At 31.9% G+C, this 15,072-nt stretch overlaps 1 protein-coding gene across 1 annotated transcript; it reads right to left on the bottom strand.

Annotated features, from left to right (window-relative positions):
- Positions 1-3,571: 3,571 nt before the first annotated feature.
- On the bottom strand, positions 3,572-12,749 carry LOC127848048 (uncharacterized). The gene is made up of 3 exons (XM_052380333.1): positions 12,258-12,749; positions 11,724-11,812; positions 3,572-3,699 (listed from the first exon to the last, which is right to left on the bottom strand). The coding sequence occupies exons 1-3, from the start codon at positions 12,406-12,408 to the stop codon at positions 3,622-3,624; spliced, it is 318 nt and encodes a 105-aa protein (XP_052236293.1). The 5' UTR covers positions 12,409-12,749; the 3' UTR covers positions 3,572-3,621.
- Positions 12,750-15,072: the final 2,323 nt, after the last annotated feature.

Raw genomic sequence — 15,072 nt, 5'->3', positions numbered from 1 at the left:
AGAACTTCGAAAATCTCGGGAAACCTTGTGAATTGTACTTAATGTTAGTTTACCACCTTTATACTTTTGCAATATTTACAATTGTACCACATGAAACAGACAAGAATTGAATTGCAGCAAACACTTATTAGACCGCTTTTTGAAATTGTGTAATAAATGTAAAGCTTTGTTACTGCCATGCCTTGGTTCCAAAAGTTAGTATTTGCCTTCGTAATTTTACAGTTGGAAATCTTCATAATTTTTCCTACATTAAAGGGGCCTTTTCACAGATTTTGGCATTTTTTTAACTTATTCATTAAATGCTTTATATTGATAAATGTAAACATTGGATCGTAAAAGCTCCAGTAAAAAATCAAGAAAAAAATAAAAAAAAGGAAAAGAACATTGCCCGGAGCAGGTTTCGAACCAGTGACCCCTGGAGTCCTGCCAGAGTCATGAAGTAAAAACGCTTTAGCCTACTGAGCTATTCCGCCGTGTACACATATCTGACGTATTTTATACCTTATATAAGCAATCTTCGTTGTTTCACAAAATTTAACGACAAAAATAGAACTCTCCAAATTATTCAATCGTTTCGCGTTGCAACGCTTTATAATTTTTAGGTTTTAAAATCGTCAAAAGATGCATAGAATGGCTATATTAGAGCATGGTTAATGTTCAGTATTACTGTTTTCTCACAAATATCATAACTAAAACGAAAACTTACGAATCTGAAACAACTTTTTTCAATTTTGTCAATTTAACAAAGCGTGAAAAGATCCCTTTAAAAAACGATAAGATGTCACATTTCCACATGCTTAGATAGCGTATGTTCATTTTAGGAACTACCAATATGTTATCGTACGTGCTTTTACTTGTTATTTCAATATCCTTGAAGTTTTCATTATTTCCATCTAGTGTAATCGGTAACGGGATCTTTATTTACGTACGATACATTATTTAGTTCTTAACAGTTAATTATTCTGTCCATTACGGTCTTAGTGAATGTTGTATTTGTAGTGTTTCATTTTCAGTTAGCATTAAATGTTACCATTCTTCATTTTATGCAAATTAGCGTTAAGCGCTAATATTCTATAATCCATAATAGATGTAAATAATCAAAGAAGTCGACAGTGTAAACAGCCCATTTTATTCTCTGTAATATCCGAGAAAACACTGTGTTAATTTATTAAACAAGATAAACATTTGCATGCATAAATATCATTTATGATATATATACGTACATATGCAACGATATTGATTCTTAATATATATTAATAAATCACACAGAATATTGTTCAATTTCACTAACAGTTTTCAGGCATTAACATTATTTTGTTAAATCATAAAATAAAGAAATTATTTATTTATGAGAAGACAGTACTATTTGTTTTACTAATATGATACTTATAAAATAGCAATTATCATTAATACACAATATATATTTATTTGGATATTGCGCAGTCAACCAACTTTCCTAAATACTCTACATTGAATGTAAGTGAAACAAATTAAAGTAGTAAACAATAATTTAAGTATGAATATATTTATTTGCAGCAAACAATAATTTAGGTTTGAAAATAAATAAGTATCAACAGCTCACCTGTAATATCCGAGAAAACACTGTGGTGAGTCCCCCGCAGTGTTTTCTTAAATATTCTTCCAGATGCAATTTTCTGAAACCTGATCAGACTTTTCCTAATACGTTTCTCACGTGATCCTATGTGGTCTCACGTGGTACGCTGATTCACCTACTTTTTTATATTTGTTCGGGTCAAAGTTGTTAACCCTTGGTCATGGAACTTTCCAGAAGTTTCTATTGCTTACGTTTGCGTTCTTGATTTGGTAAACAATTTAGATTGGAATGTGCTATTCTTTGTTAGCTTAGTAAGCTGTTTTCTTATAGTACATCAATATGATAGAGTTTGTAGCTCACCTGGCACAAAAAGTATTCCGGTGTGGTTTTGTGAAAACTGGGCTTAAATGCGTGATATGAACTGCGCAATTCCTTAAGTATTTCTAACAATGTACAATAGTTATTCTAAACAATATGCAATAGTTATTTTAAACAATATGCACTAGTTATTTTAAACAATATGCAATAATTATTTTAAAATTTTGTTAATTGAAATTAATTAAAACTTTATTAATTATGATTAATTAAAATTATTAAATAAGTTAAAGTGAAAATTTAAATATTACAAATATTTCATAAGATTGTGATTTTAATTGGATTACATCTTCCCCTCCTTCTTTTTAATTAGAATTCCTATTCTAATATATGGGCTGTTTAAATTTAATTGCTGTTTAAAACAATCCCAGAACATTTAACTGTATAATATTAAAGCATGCATACATGAATCTAACATATTTAACAACAATCGAAATAGATGTAATATATAGATAATAGAAAAAGAATTCGTAAACACACTAGGCATTAATCGTAAATGAAAATACAACAACTCTAAATATACACTCCGCTTGAAGTGTCTATAACAAAACAACAAATATAAACAGGGTTTCAAATAAACTATATTAGAGAATCAATACTTAGATCATTATTTGAAACATCAATAAGACAAAGATCAAGTACAACGTAATTGAAATGCACAATAATGACAAAGCAGTCTATATACATGTTAGTATTTGTTGGAAAACAAAAGAATTATCAAGTATTATTTATACAATTGAAAAGTTTGTAAGTTAATGTTTAGCATAGGTGATTTTAATAGTCACATTTAGTTATACATTTTTATGTTTAGTATGTTCATTTGGGTTCCAACATATACTGAGTTATTAGTTTCCAGTTGAAACATTTTACAGCATGGAGACATAATTTACAAATTTTGAATCCGTTTTGTATAGTGTCATAGGAGCAGAAGATATGATGGGGTGTATGGCAACAAGGGGTTCGACTTAAGAATAAATGAACAAGAGGATCAAGTTTTTTAAATTTTGGACGACAATGTTTCAGCGAAGCATGACAAACTCGACAATATGTGTTGTCAAAATCGATAGGGATCGATTGGCATTTAAGGGATTGTTTGTAAAGGCGAAAATGTTGAGTCATTAAGTTATTGATTTGTTTAAGATCTGCATTTAAGATGTCTGTAATGGAAAAATTGGATAACGAGGGAGGTAGAAATTTTGATTGAAGAAATCTTTTGTGGGCTATTATGGATATTTGGGATTTTGAACCGAACCTTAAAATAATTGTTTGGCAGATTTGAAAATTTAGGGGGTGGATTTCATAAAGTAGATGGTCGAGCATTTGAAGATAGAGTATATTTATGTCGAAGTAGTCTATAGCAAAAATTAAGCTTGAAAATGAAATGTTAGGATTATTTAACATGTGGGTAAATAGTAACTTTTTAGTGCGTCTATGGATTTTTCTTAATTTGGGAAAAGTATTTAAAAAGTATTTTATGTGATGCAGTTGATAGTGATCTAAAGGGAGGGAAATGTATAAATTACTAGAAGAGTTGCCGTTGTATTTAAATAATAACTTGAAATAATTAGAGAACAATATAAAAAATGAAATGTTAATAACAATATCCATTTTATGAAAATAATGAAATGTAAATTTGACAATAGGGAACCAAAAATGTAACGATAAAATGATATTATATATACAATAGAGTATCAATGAAAATACAAATCTAAGAACACAATTATGAAATACACACTATATTTATATGAATGATGTATTGTCGTGTGCGCCTGAAATGAGAACAGCGAAAGTATAAAAAAAAGTTTGAAGTATGTATGTAATGAATAAAATCAAAGTATGTAACGATTGACATCTAATATGAGAAAACATGTAAAATGTAGTATTTAATAATGAAGATTAAATTAAATCATTTCAATAATCTTCAAAGTATTTATAATGGTTAAATGGGAAAAAAAATGAAATATAACATTGAATAATTGACGTCAGAGTTGAAATCCATGCAAAATTTGACATCAACGTTATAACATATTCAAATATGATGATGACAAACTGATAACTAATGCAATTCCACTAATGCTATTCCATTTTTTTTTATTATTTTTTTTTTTTTTTTTTTTTTTTTTTTTATTTTATTTTTTTTTGAAGTTCGAAGTTCGTTTATGTACGTTCCTTAATTCCGTTATGGACCAAGAATAGTTCAGTGTGATAGTTTGTGTTGAGCATTTGTCGAAGTTTGATGTACTGATAAATGCCAATTGACAGAGCAGATGGTATTTCCATTATTATATCCCCTGTAGCGTTCCGAAACGAAATTTCTGTAGTGTTAATGAGCAGTTTTGGAAACAATCCAAAGCGTATGCTGTTTATGTTCAGGGTGACAGGTAAGTCAATGATCCATTCTGATCGACAAGAAACCGAACTGACGATGTTGATATCAATACAATTTAACCCATTTGATACATGTAAAATCAAAAGAGTGCCACGTTGTCGTTTAAATATTTGCAATTTGCGAAGAATTGTTATTAGCAAGAGAACGTGAATCATGGCCAGAAAGACAAGGAAATGTTCATATTTCAGAGACTCATTAAGACTGTTGGTAAATTCCTGAAGTGGTGATAGCGTGGTGGGATTGTCGTATTTAAGATGTTGTGCCGCTGTTGGTTTTATTAGTGTAATTGCAGTTAATAGAATGCGAATTTTTCGTGAAAGAAATATCAACATGAGCGTGTTTCCGATTGTGAGTAATATACCTATGATTGAAATTATATCAAAAGTGGATAAACCTGATTCAATTGAGATTTCACCGTTAAGCATTGCTTCTGTTAGGCTATGGTACACAATTTGGTTTTTCTTTGCTCTTTTCACAAAGGTTTGCATGTCAATTTCTAATTTGTGCGACCGAGTTAATATATCCTGTGTGTTTTGATCGAAGGTTTTAAATACCGGTAATAATACATTTATTGGATCATTGTACGAAATGTTTTTCATCAATTTATCCAAAACCGTATTATTAAAAAATTGTTGGAGTAACGGTAAGTTAATTGGATATATTTGGTCGACAGTAGTATCGTTTGTCAAACATTTTGTGAATTGCTCATCAATACGTTGACTTTTTGAGACTAGTTTACATGCACATGGTACATCGATAATGCAGTACTTACAATCATCTATTGTTTTAGAACGATTTACACATTCCAATTTTAAATTTGATTGCATGTATGCAAGTACCTTAGAACTATTTAAAATTCTTAGTTCTGGTTTCAAGACGTTTCTTACTATCTTATATTCACATATATCTTTCGTTTTTGCATTGTCCCCGTGTTTCAAGAGTTCTACGAAACAATTCGTATTGAAATCGATTTCAAATATAACATTATGTTTACATAAAATTGTTGAACCTGCTGTCAAACAGTCTCTCAAGAATGATTCATCAAGAAAAGTGAATAATAGGTTTTTCCCATTATAAATTAAATACCGCGGTTTTGATGTGAATTCATTAGCATCTTTGTTTTTTATATCATTGTCAAGAGGAATTGGAAAGAAATTTAATTCATAAATTTCGTTATCCAAACTGTTTGTCAGTGGAAACAATACCATTATGTATATCGAATTATTGTTGCGTCCATAAATAAATTCAGCATGATTGTAGTAGAATGCCAATTCAGTGCTGACCAATTTATGAGTCGGATAGTTGATTTTTAACGACGAAGCTATTTCTGTTAACGTTTGGGACATAAGTTCGGGGTTTATTATATGAATCGATAATTTACGATTGCTCAGTGATTCAATTCCTATGGCTAGCCTATCAAACTGTGACCTTATTTTGATCATTTTATCATTTACATCTAGTATTAACTTTTCAGCAGTTGTATGTTTATTTGACATAGATTCCATTTCGTCCACAATTTTATGCCTGACTGCTGAAGCATTCGCAACGAATTCATCGAATAATTTCATATGCTCGTGAACATTAGTTGCAAATGATGCCATTTCGCCGAATTCGTGCGTAAATGTGTTTGTTAAGAGATTAACTCTTTGTGCCAATTTATTTGCATGATCGCGTAATCGATTAAGTTGTGACGTTGTTGCAATGCCAAAAAGAGTTGAACCTAATTGTCCTATAAAGGGAAGTAAGGGTTGTGACTCACGTGTCTTCCGTTTATCTGAGATTGTAGGAATCATGCTACGAAATTTGTGTAACAAAGATTGTATATCATGTTCCATTAAAATCCTTAGAGTGTTGAATTCGACGCTAATGGTACATCCTTTTTCGTAGAAATAAGTGTCTCTACACAATGAATAATTTCTACCGATGTCACTATTGAAATGATAGTCCGGCATATCAAATCGAAAAGTATGCGTCCATTCATTATTCACGAAGTTTATTGTTTTTGGATCTGAGAACTTAACGCCATGGTTCATCAGCAATTGTTCGCTGTGTGCTCCCACAAGTGACAGGAAAAGTATAATGAATCGTGTGACCAACATCTTGCCTAAAAGAAAAAAAAATAACAGTTAATTTGTTTATCATTTTACCGTTTTCTTTTGTGATTTTTCTTTAGAGATTTGTTTATATAAATTTGTTTAATAAGTGCTTCTGATGTGTCTTCGTCATTTGCCCAACTGTTCTTATACTTTTTGTTTGTCCATTTTATCAAATATTGTCTTTGATTATCTTTAATTCTGGTTTTTAAAATTTTGTCAGCTTTGTACCATTTCTTGTTTGAATTTTTTGGTGGGATATCATTTTGATTTATTGTATTTTGTTTGTCAATTGCCGTTATATTTGGCTGTGTATTGTCGGTAACGGTTTGCGGATTGTTTTGATTTTCTGTGTTATCATTAGTTTCTTTTTCATGGAATTTGAATGTTTGAGATAAATCACGTAAATCCTTTTCATCATGGTATCTTCTTAATCTGTTGATATTAACCGGAACTTTTAATTCTTTGTTTGAATATCGTTCTCTCAAAATATATGTGCCATTTTGTAATATTTTGGTTATGTAATAGGGTTGCTCTGAAAATTTTCGAAACAATTTTTTGGATTTATTTAAAGGTACTTTTTCTTGTTTAATAAAAACAAGATCTCCTAATTTAAATGGACGTATTGCAGTTTTGCGATTGTAAAACTTACGCATAACGTCACGAGAATTATTTATGTTTTCTTGTGTGATATTCCATATAAGTTTAAATCTTTGTTTCAATTCCTCAACATAAGTGTTTATTGAAGGGTTGGTATTAATTGGTGGAAATAATTCGGAAGTGATGGGTTTATTCATATGTCGGCCGAAAAGAATGTAGTACGGAGAGTATTGTGTCGTTTTCGGACATACTGTTGAATTATAGGCTAATTGGACACTGGAAAGCTTATCAGGCCAATCGCTTTCGTCTTTTAACGATGTACGTAGTATTGAGAGCAATGTAGAGTGTACCCGTTCTACCATTCCGTTACTCATTGGGTGATAAGATGAAGTTCGATGCCTCTTTATTTGAAAGAATTTATAAAGAACATCCATTATACCACTTAGGAAGTTTTGTCCTCGGTCAGATGTGATACGTTTGGGCGGTCCAAATATTGCAAATACTTTATGATAAAGTTGTTCTGCGATTTCAATAGTGTTTTGCGTTTTTAATGGTATAATTAGTGCGAATTTTGAAAATGCGCATATAACGCTTAAAACATATTTATATTCTTTGCTCTGTTTTGCTACCGTAACAATGTCGATGTGTAACATGTCAAATGGTGCGCTTGCAATAAAAGGTTCTTGTAATGGATATGGTTTATAATTGTGATCTCTTTTAAATATTTGACAGTTTTTACAAGATTGAACATAATCTTTAACTGCTTGATACATTTTTGGAAAGTAATAAAAAGTTTTGAGGGTTGCAAACATTCTATCAACACCACAGTGACCATTTAAATCATGAAAACTGTAGAGTATTTCACTTCTTAATGACTCAGGTAAAGCTAATTGTTTAATTAAAGTTTTTTCAGTTTGATGTTTCTTAGATCTTGGTTCGTAAAAATGAAACAGAACATTGTCAACTATTTCGTATTGGGTGCTTATATATGGAATTCGTTTTGCTGAGTCTTTATCATCAGGTAAATGACCGTTCTTTAAAAATGCATAAATGTCGCCGAAGTCTTTTGATGTAGCTTGTAAGTTTATAATGTCTAGTTGATTAGTTGTTAAGTGCGCGTGTTGTTTGCGGTCATTGACTGTCTGGAGTTGTGAACCAGGTATGTGATCATTATCTGAGATAACACTGTTGTCAGGTGGAATGGTGCTAAGTTGATTGTCAGCAGAGATAATTGGTTGATGATTGGTGGGTGTTGTGTTGATTGTTTGTTTTCGCATTTTTCTTGTGAGAATGTTAACCTGGGAGCAATGATTATTTTGCGTTACTTGTATTGGTGCCAAGGTTTGTGGAGGTGTTAAAGGTGCGTTATCATTGGAAAGTGTATGTATGTTTTCCTTGGATTTAACGTGGGTGTCTGATTGAGAATAGTTAATTCTACTAAGGTAATCGCTCGGATTTGTCTTGCCAGTTTTATAAATGATTTCATGATCATAATTTTCTAGTTCTAAAGCCCATCTATATAGTCTGTCATTTGAGTGTTTTGCTGTATGCAAAAATGTTAAAGCTTTATTGTCTGTTATAATTTTGACATGTATATTTGATATATAGACTCTACATTCTTTCAAAGCGTAAATGATTGCTAATAATTCCAGTTCACAACTACTGTAACGTTTTTCGTTATCTTTTAAAGCACGACCCCCATATAAAATAACACGATGACGGTTTGGAGAATCTTCCTGACATAAAATGAATCCTACTGCGGAGGTACTAGCATCTGTATAAATAGTGAATTCTTGATTAAAATCTGGTAATCGTAAAATTGGTTTTGCCATTAATGCCCGTTTTAAATAATTAAAACTTTTGTCATGTTCCTCGGTCCATTTGAATATGGTATCTTTCTTAAGTAATCTATTTAACGGGGCGACAATGTGTGAGTAGTCTTTTATAAACCGTTTTAAGAAATTTGTCATGCCTAAAAAACTCTTTAATCCTTTTTGATTATTAGGAATTTGGAATTCGTTAATTATTTTCAATTTGTCAGGGTCCATTTGAATAGTGTTTCCTTCAAATACTGTGCCTAGAAATGTAATTCGTTTTTGTGCGAAATGACTCTTTTTAAGATTTATTACTAAACCAGCTTCTTTTAGTTTATGTAAAAATTGAGAAAGTTCTTTGATGTGGGTTTCAATATTGTCACTCATAAGTATACAGTCATCCAGAAAAAATAGAAGGTTTTTGAAATTGAATTCTCCTAATATTTTTGAAAGATACAATGACCAATAAAAAGGAGAATTGCATAAACCATAAGGAAGGACGTTAAATTGAAAACATCGTCCTGTTGGTGAATTAAATGCAGTATACTTTTTAGAATTTTCGGCCATGGGTAGATTAAGAAATGCTTGTTTTATGTCTATTTTAGTAAAGATAGTTGGCTTTTTCTCTGCGATCATATTTTGAACATCTACAATTGTAGGCATTTGATAATACATTTTCTTCGAAATTTTATTTAACAGTCGGTAATCAATGCATAACCTATATAATTGTTTATTTTCTTGTTGGTCTTCTGGTGAAATATCATCTGAATGTGTATGTTTTTTAACTAATACAATAGGACTACTCCAAATTGAAGTTGATGGTGAAATTATATTTTTATCTAGCATTTTCTGTAATTCATCTTCAATGATTTGTCTCGTTTTGGTGTTTACCGGATATGGTCTTGAACGTATAGGTATAGCATTCGGTATCAATTCGATGGAACATTCAAAATTTTTAACAGCGCCGACATCTGTTTCTGAATCACTAAAAATATCTTGATATTGCTTTAAGAGATCGAACAGTTGCTGATTATTCGCAAATTCTTTTCCTATTTTATTATGTAATATTTGTTCTTTTTCGGTTGTCGTCTTAACGTTTCCACTTTCGTTACATTTATCTAAATTATTAATGTCATATATTTCGTTTTCATTTAAAATATGTATTGAAGCTAAAATATCATATTTATTTATCATTTTTTCTGTATCCGAGTTATTGTAAATTGGAAATTGTATAGTTTTATTTTTGTTGTCTGTAATACATAAATCAAGTTCCATGATATTTGTTTCATCCATAATATGTAAATCTTTATTCAAAAAACATTCTTTTAATTGAACAGGTATTTTCTGAAATGAATGAGGTTTAAGTCTTATCTTTTTATTAGCTTGAATACAGTGAATTTCATTTGTTATAAAATTGGTTTTGCATGTAATATTATCTTTATTTATTTCAAGAGTATTAGTCTCAAAATTTAATTTTGCCTCGTATTGCGAAAAGAAGTCTACTCCTAGTATTGCATTATTCGTTAAGCCTTGTACTATGTAAAACGGGTGCTCAAAGCGCGTGTTGCCAATTAGCATTGGGAGGTTAATGACCCCTTCTACATTGTACGAATTATCAGAAATGGCGGTCTTGACATGGAGATTAGATGGTAGGCATTCGTTTCGCGAAATGTTTGTGGAGGCGAAGAATGATTTGCTGATTACAGACATACTACTGCCCGAATCCAAAAGAATGTTTGTTGGGACATCTGCAATTGTTCCTGGTAAAGAATTATGAAAAAATGTGGATACTACCTTTAAAGCTAATATTTTACGTTTAGATTTAATACTTTGTTTTTGTTTATTTTGAGTTGTATGCGTACTTTTGTTAATTAAACCCTTTTTATTTATTTGTTCGTGTTTTACTTGGAATTTTGAATAATTTGCGTTGTTAAAATGGTACCTACTGCTCTGTCTTTTCCATCATTTTTTAGTTCGAAAACACATTGATTGGAAGTGATTGAATTGTTGGCAATTGTTGCATCGTTTATTGAATGCAAAACAGTTTCTACCCCCCCTACAAGAATCGTATCCGCATTTGGGGCAAATTTGGTTTTGTGCATTTTGTCTGTGTATTTGTAAACGTGGGTTAGATACGGATCTTTCGACTATTCGCGGTCTTTGATAGTCTAACGGTACTGACATCCTATAATTTTGGTTTTGTCGTGGTTGAAATTGTTGATAACGGCTGTAAGGAACAGATGGCATTTGATTTGGAAACATATGTTGTTGAGCGTAAGAATTTTCTACCGGTATATTTGGTATTGGGGTTGACTGTAAAGCATTAATTTCCTTTATTTTGATGTCCGCTTTTAAGGTTTTAATCTCTTCCAATAACGTTTGAAATTTTGTGTCGATAGCATTGACTGAAAATGACGTGGTCATGTCACAGAGTTTACAGTATTTGGCCAGTTCTGACAGAGATTCTGGCTGTCTTAAAATAACATCTTTCTTAATACTGTCTCTTAATCCATTGACAAGCAAGCTTACGAGAACTTTTTCTTCTAAGCCTTGTACATCAGTAGAAATTTTTAATGCTCTCGAGATATAATCATCACATGTTTCATTTTCTCTTTGTTTAATAGCAATTAGATGATAATCTAATTCTTTAGTCTGAAATCGTTTAGCAAGTGCTTTGGTGAGTTCTTGATAATTAGATTTAATATCTTCGGTTAGATTATTGTAAAAATTCTCTGCATTGTCGGACAGGTAAAATGGAAGAACATTAGCGTACTCACCCCTATCAATGTTATTCATGCTACAAAATTTCTGAAATTTTGCCAGAAACGCTGGTAAACTATCATAGTCTCTGCCTGTAAAGCATGCTAACTTAATTATGTTTGGCTTAAACATTGTACCTCTTGGGTCCGAAGTCTGTGCGGTATGGAAGTTTCTCGCCGGTCGTTCCCCGTCTGCTGGAGAGTGGCCAGGTGCGGAAGGCGTCTGCCTACGTAAGTTAATATTGTCACTATTAGCACTTTGCGATGGAAAATTAGCACTATTAACACTAGGTGATGGGGTATTTAAGAAAAAGTTAGGTCTCTGCGAGATAACACTGGAAATTGGATCCTGTAGTCGTTCGTCGGGAAGGCACTGAAAATTACCATATGGCGGTGGTACTGGGTCGTACCGGAAATTGGATAATGGCTCGAGCAGCGATTCCTTCGGCGGGTCCTGCGTTAATGGCTGGAGTGTTGTTTCTTGGGTTTCTTCGGTGTCTGATGCATCGGATTGTAATGGGTGACTTTGAAATGGGCTGTCATGTATTGTTACTCTTCTGATTGTTTTGATAGAATTTAATTGTTCATGAAAATCTTAACGTAATTGTTTTTTACGACGTTTTTCACTTGCAACAAAATCTTCGGGAGTTTGTAAATAAGGTTTTGACTCACTTGATGATTTTGGAGTGTCTTGTTTTGATATGGTAGTTGATGGTTGAAATGGTTGCTCCGGAACTGTCGACTCGTCAGGTGGGGATGTTGGCGGCGTCAACTGTGGCGGTAGAGTGTCTGATAGGCGAGAACGTAAATTGTAGTGAGACATCTTGAAACATTTCTGACGATTTTTGTTGTGGAAAATGTTATTGTAAAGGAATTAAACTTTAGAACCTATTCTCCACCAGATATCGTACGTGCTTTTACTTGTTATTTCAATATCCTTGAAGTTTTCATTATTTCCATCTAGTGTAATCGGTAACGGGATCTTTATTTACGTACGATACATTATTTAGTTCTTAACAGTTAATTATTCTGTCCATTACGGTCTTAGTGAATGTTGTATTTGTAGTGTTTCATTTTCAGTTAGCATTAAATGTTACCATTCTTCATTTTATGCAAATTAGCGTTAAGCGCTAATATTCTATAATCCATAATAGATGTAAATAATCAAAGAAGTCGACAGTGTAAACAGCCCATTTCATTCTCTGTAATATCCGAGAAAACACTGTGTTAATTTATTAAACAAGATAAACATTTGCATGCATAAATATCATTTATGATATATATACGTACATATGCAACGATATTGATTCTTAATATATATTAATAAATCACACAGAATATTGTTCAATTTCACTAACAGTTTTCAGGCATTAACATTATTTTGTTAAATCATAAAATAAAGAAATTATTTATTTATGAGAAGACAGTACTATTTGTTTTACTAATATGATACTTATAAAATAGCAATTATCATTAATACACAATATATATTTATTTGGATATTGCGCAGTCAACCAACTTTCCTAAATACTCTACATTGAATGTAGGTGAAACAAATTAAAGTAGTAAACAATAATTTAAGTATGAATATATTTATTTGCAGCAAACAATAATTTAGGTTTGAAAATAAATAAGTATCAACAGCTCACCTGTAATATCCGAGAAAACACTGTGGTGAGTCCCCCGCAGTGTTTTCTTAAATATTCTTCCAGATGCAATTTTCTGAAACCTGATCAGACTTTTCCTAATACGTTTCTCACGTGATCCTATGTGGTCTCACGTGGTACGCTGATTCACCTACTTTTTTATATTTGTTCGGGTCAAAGTTGTTAACCCTTGGTCATGGAACTTTCCAGAAGTTTCTATTGCTTACGTTTGCGTTCTTGATTTGGTAAACAATTTAGATTGGAATGTGCTATTCTTTGTTAGCTTAGTAAGCTGTTTTCTTATAGTACATCAATATGATAGAGTTTGTAGCTCACCTGGCACAAAAAGTATTCCGGTGTGGTTTTGTGAAAACTGGGCTTAAATGCGTGATATGAACTGCGCAATTCCTTAAGTATTTCTAACAATGTACAATAGTTATTCTAAACAATATGCAATAGTTATTTTAAACAATATGCACTAGTTATTTTAAACAATATGCAATAATTATTTTAAAATTTTGTTAATTGAAATTAATTAAAACTTTATTAATTATGATAAATTAAAATTATTAAATAAGTTAAAGTGAAAATTTAAATATTACAAATATTTCATAAGATTGTGATTTTAATTGGATTACAATGTCCTGGCGCCAAACATTTTCCTACATTACAAAACGATAAGATGTCACATTTCCACATGCTTAGATAGCGTATGTTCATTTTAGGAACTACCAATATGTCCTGGCACCAAACGTGATCCGTCTTGAAAACGAGGAGACCCTGCTTGTTGGCATTTTTGGGGATAGAAGGAATCAGATCGTAACGGTATGTTGTTATATATTAATGGTTTCGATTCATCATAGTGAACTTGAAACAAATAACAATATGATCTTACTCATAGTCATTTCATGATCTAAACGGGTAAAACAGTATACATTATTAACTTGAAATACGTCCGTTTTTGACATGGACACGATGGTAGTTTTAAAGACCCTGTTATCCGCGTCAAAGTGGCCCCCATCGATACCGATAGGGAGGCGGAAAACTACAACGGGCGAGGCATGGTCAGGGGTGATAACCCCAAAAAAGGGTTAGGGTAAGGGTTAGGATTAGGGGTCGGGTTAGGGTTAGGGTTGGGTTTAGGCTAACCCAAACCCCCCTAACCCGACACCGAACACTAACCCAAACCCTAACCCTCTAACCCCCCTTGCGCAATACCATACCATGCCTCGCCCGTTGTAGTTTTCCGCTTCCCTACCGATATCCGATATCATATATTTATTTGTACAACTGTTTCGTTTGATTATGTTATGATATTTCTTTATTTGTTTAAATAAAACATAATTTCGATATCCGAGATATACTTGAACAAATGGCAATCATTTAAAAATTAGTCTTAAATAGTATTCTGTCAACGCTGTTTCTGGACACGTGTTGAGCACTTCAACTAGTGTAATTCTAAACGCATGGAAATTATATGTTTTTGTTAAAGTATTTACGTAACTATATTTGATATAACCCGGATGCGTTTATTGTTCCTATAAGTTTAAATCGCATAAACGTAAATAAACCCATATTTCGGCTCCTAAATTATGAGAGCGTCTTTTTGATTTGATTACTAGTGCTATTTTGCTGATTAACAATTTTGTATGGGCTTCAATTAATCACATGCAATATATTACTTTCCGTTCTATATAATCTGTTTGACATTTAAGAGTATGCATTATATATTTTGAACGTTTGTTGTGAGGTTTTTGCCACTCGCGTACCGTTTACAGATTTGTTGATATGCGTTGAGCTTATCAACACTACCTGATATCACGGCAGTAACACATTTGAAC

The sequence above is a fragment of the Dreissena polymorpha genome, chromosome 10 (genome assembly GCF_020536995.1).
Source record: "Dreissena polymorpha isolate Duluth1 chromosome 10, UMN_Dpol_1.0, whole genome shotgun sequence".
Taxonomy (NCBI): domain Eukaryota; kingdom Metazoa; phylum Mollusca; class Bivalvia; order Myida; family Dreissenidae; genus Dreissena; species Dreissena polymorpha.
This window is presented reverse-complemented; position numbering and strand designations above follow the sequence as displayed.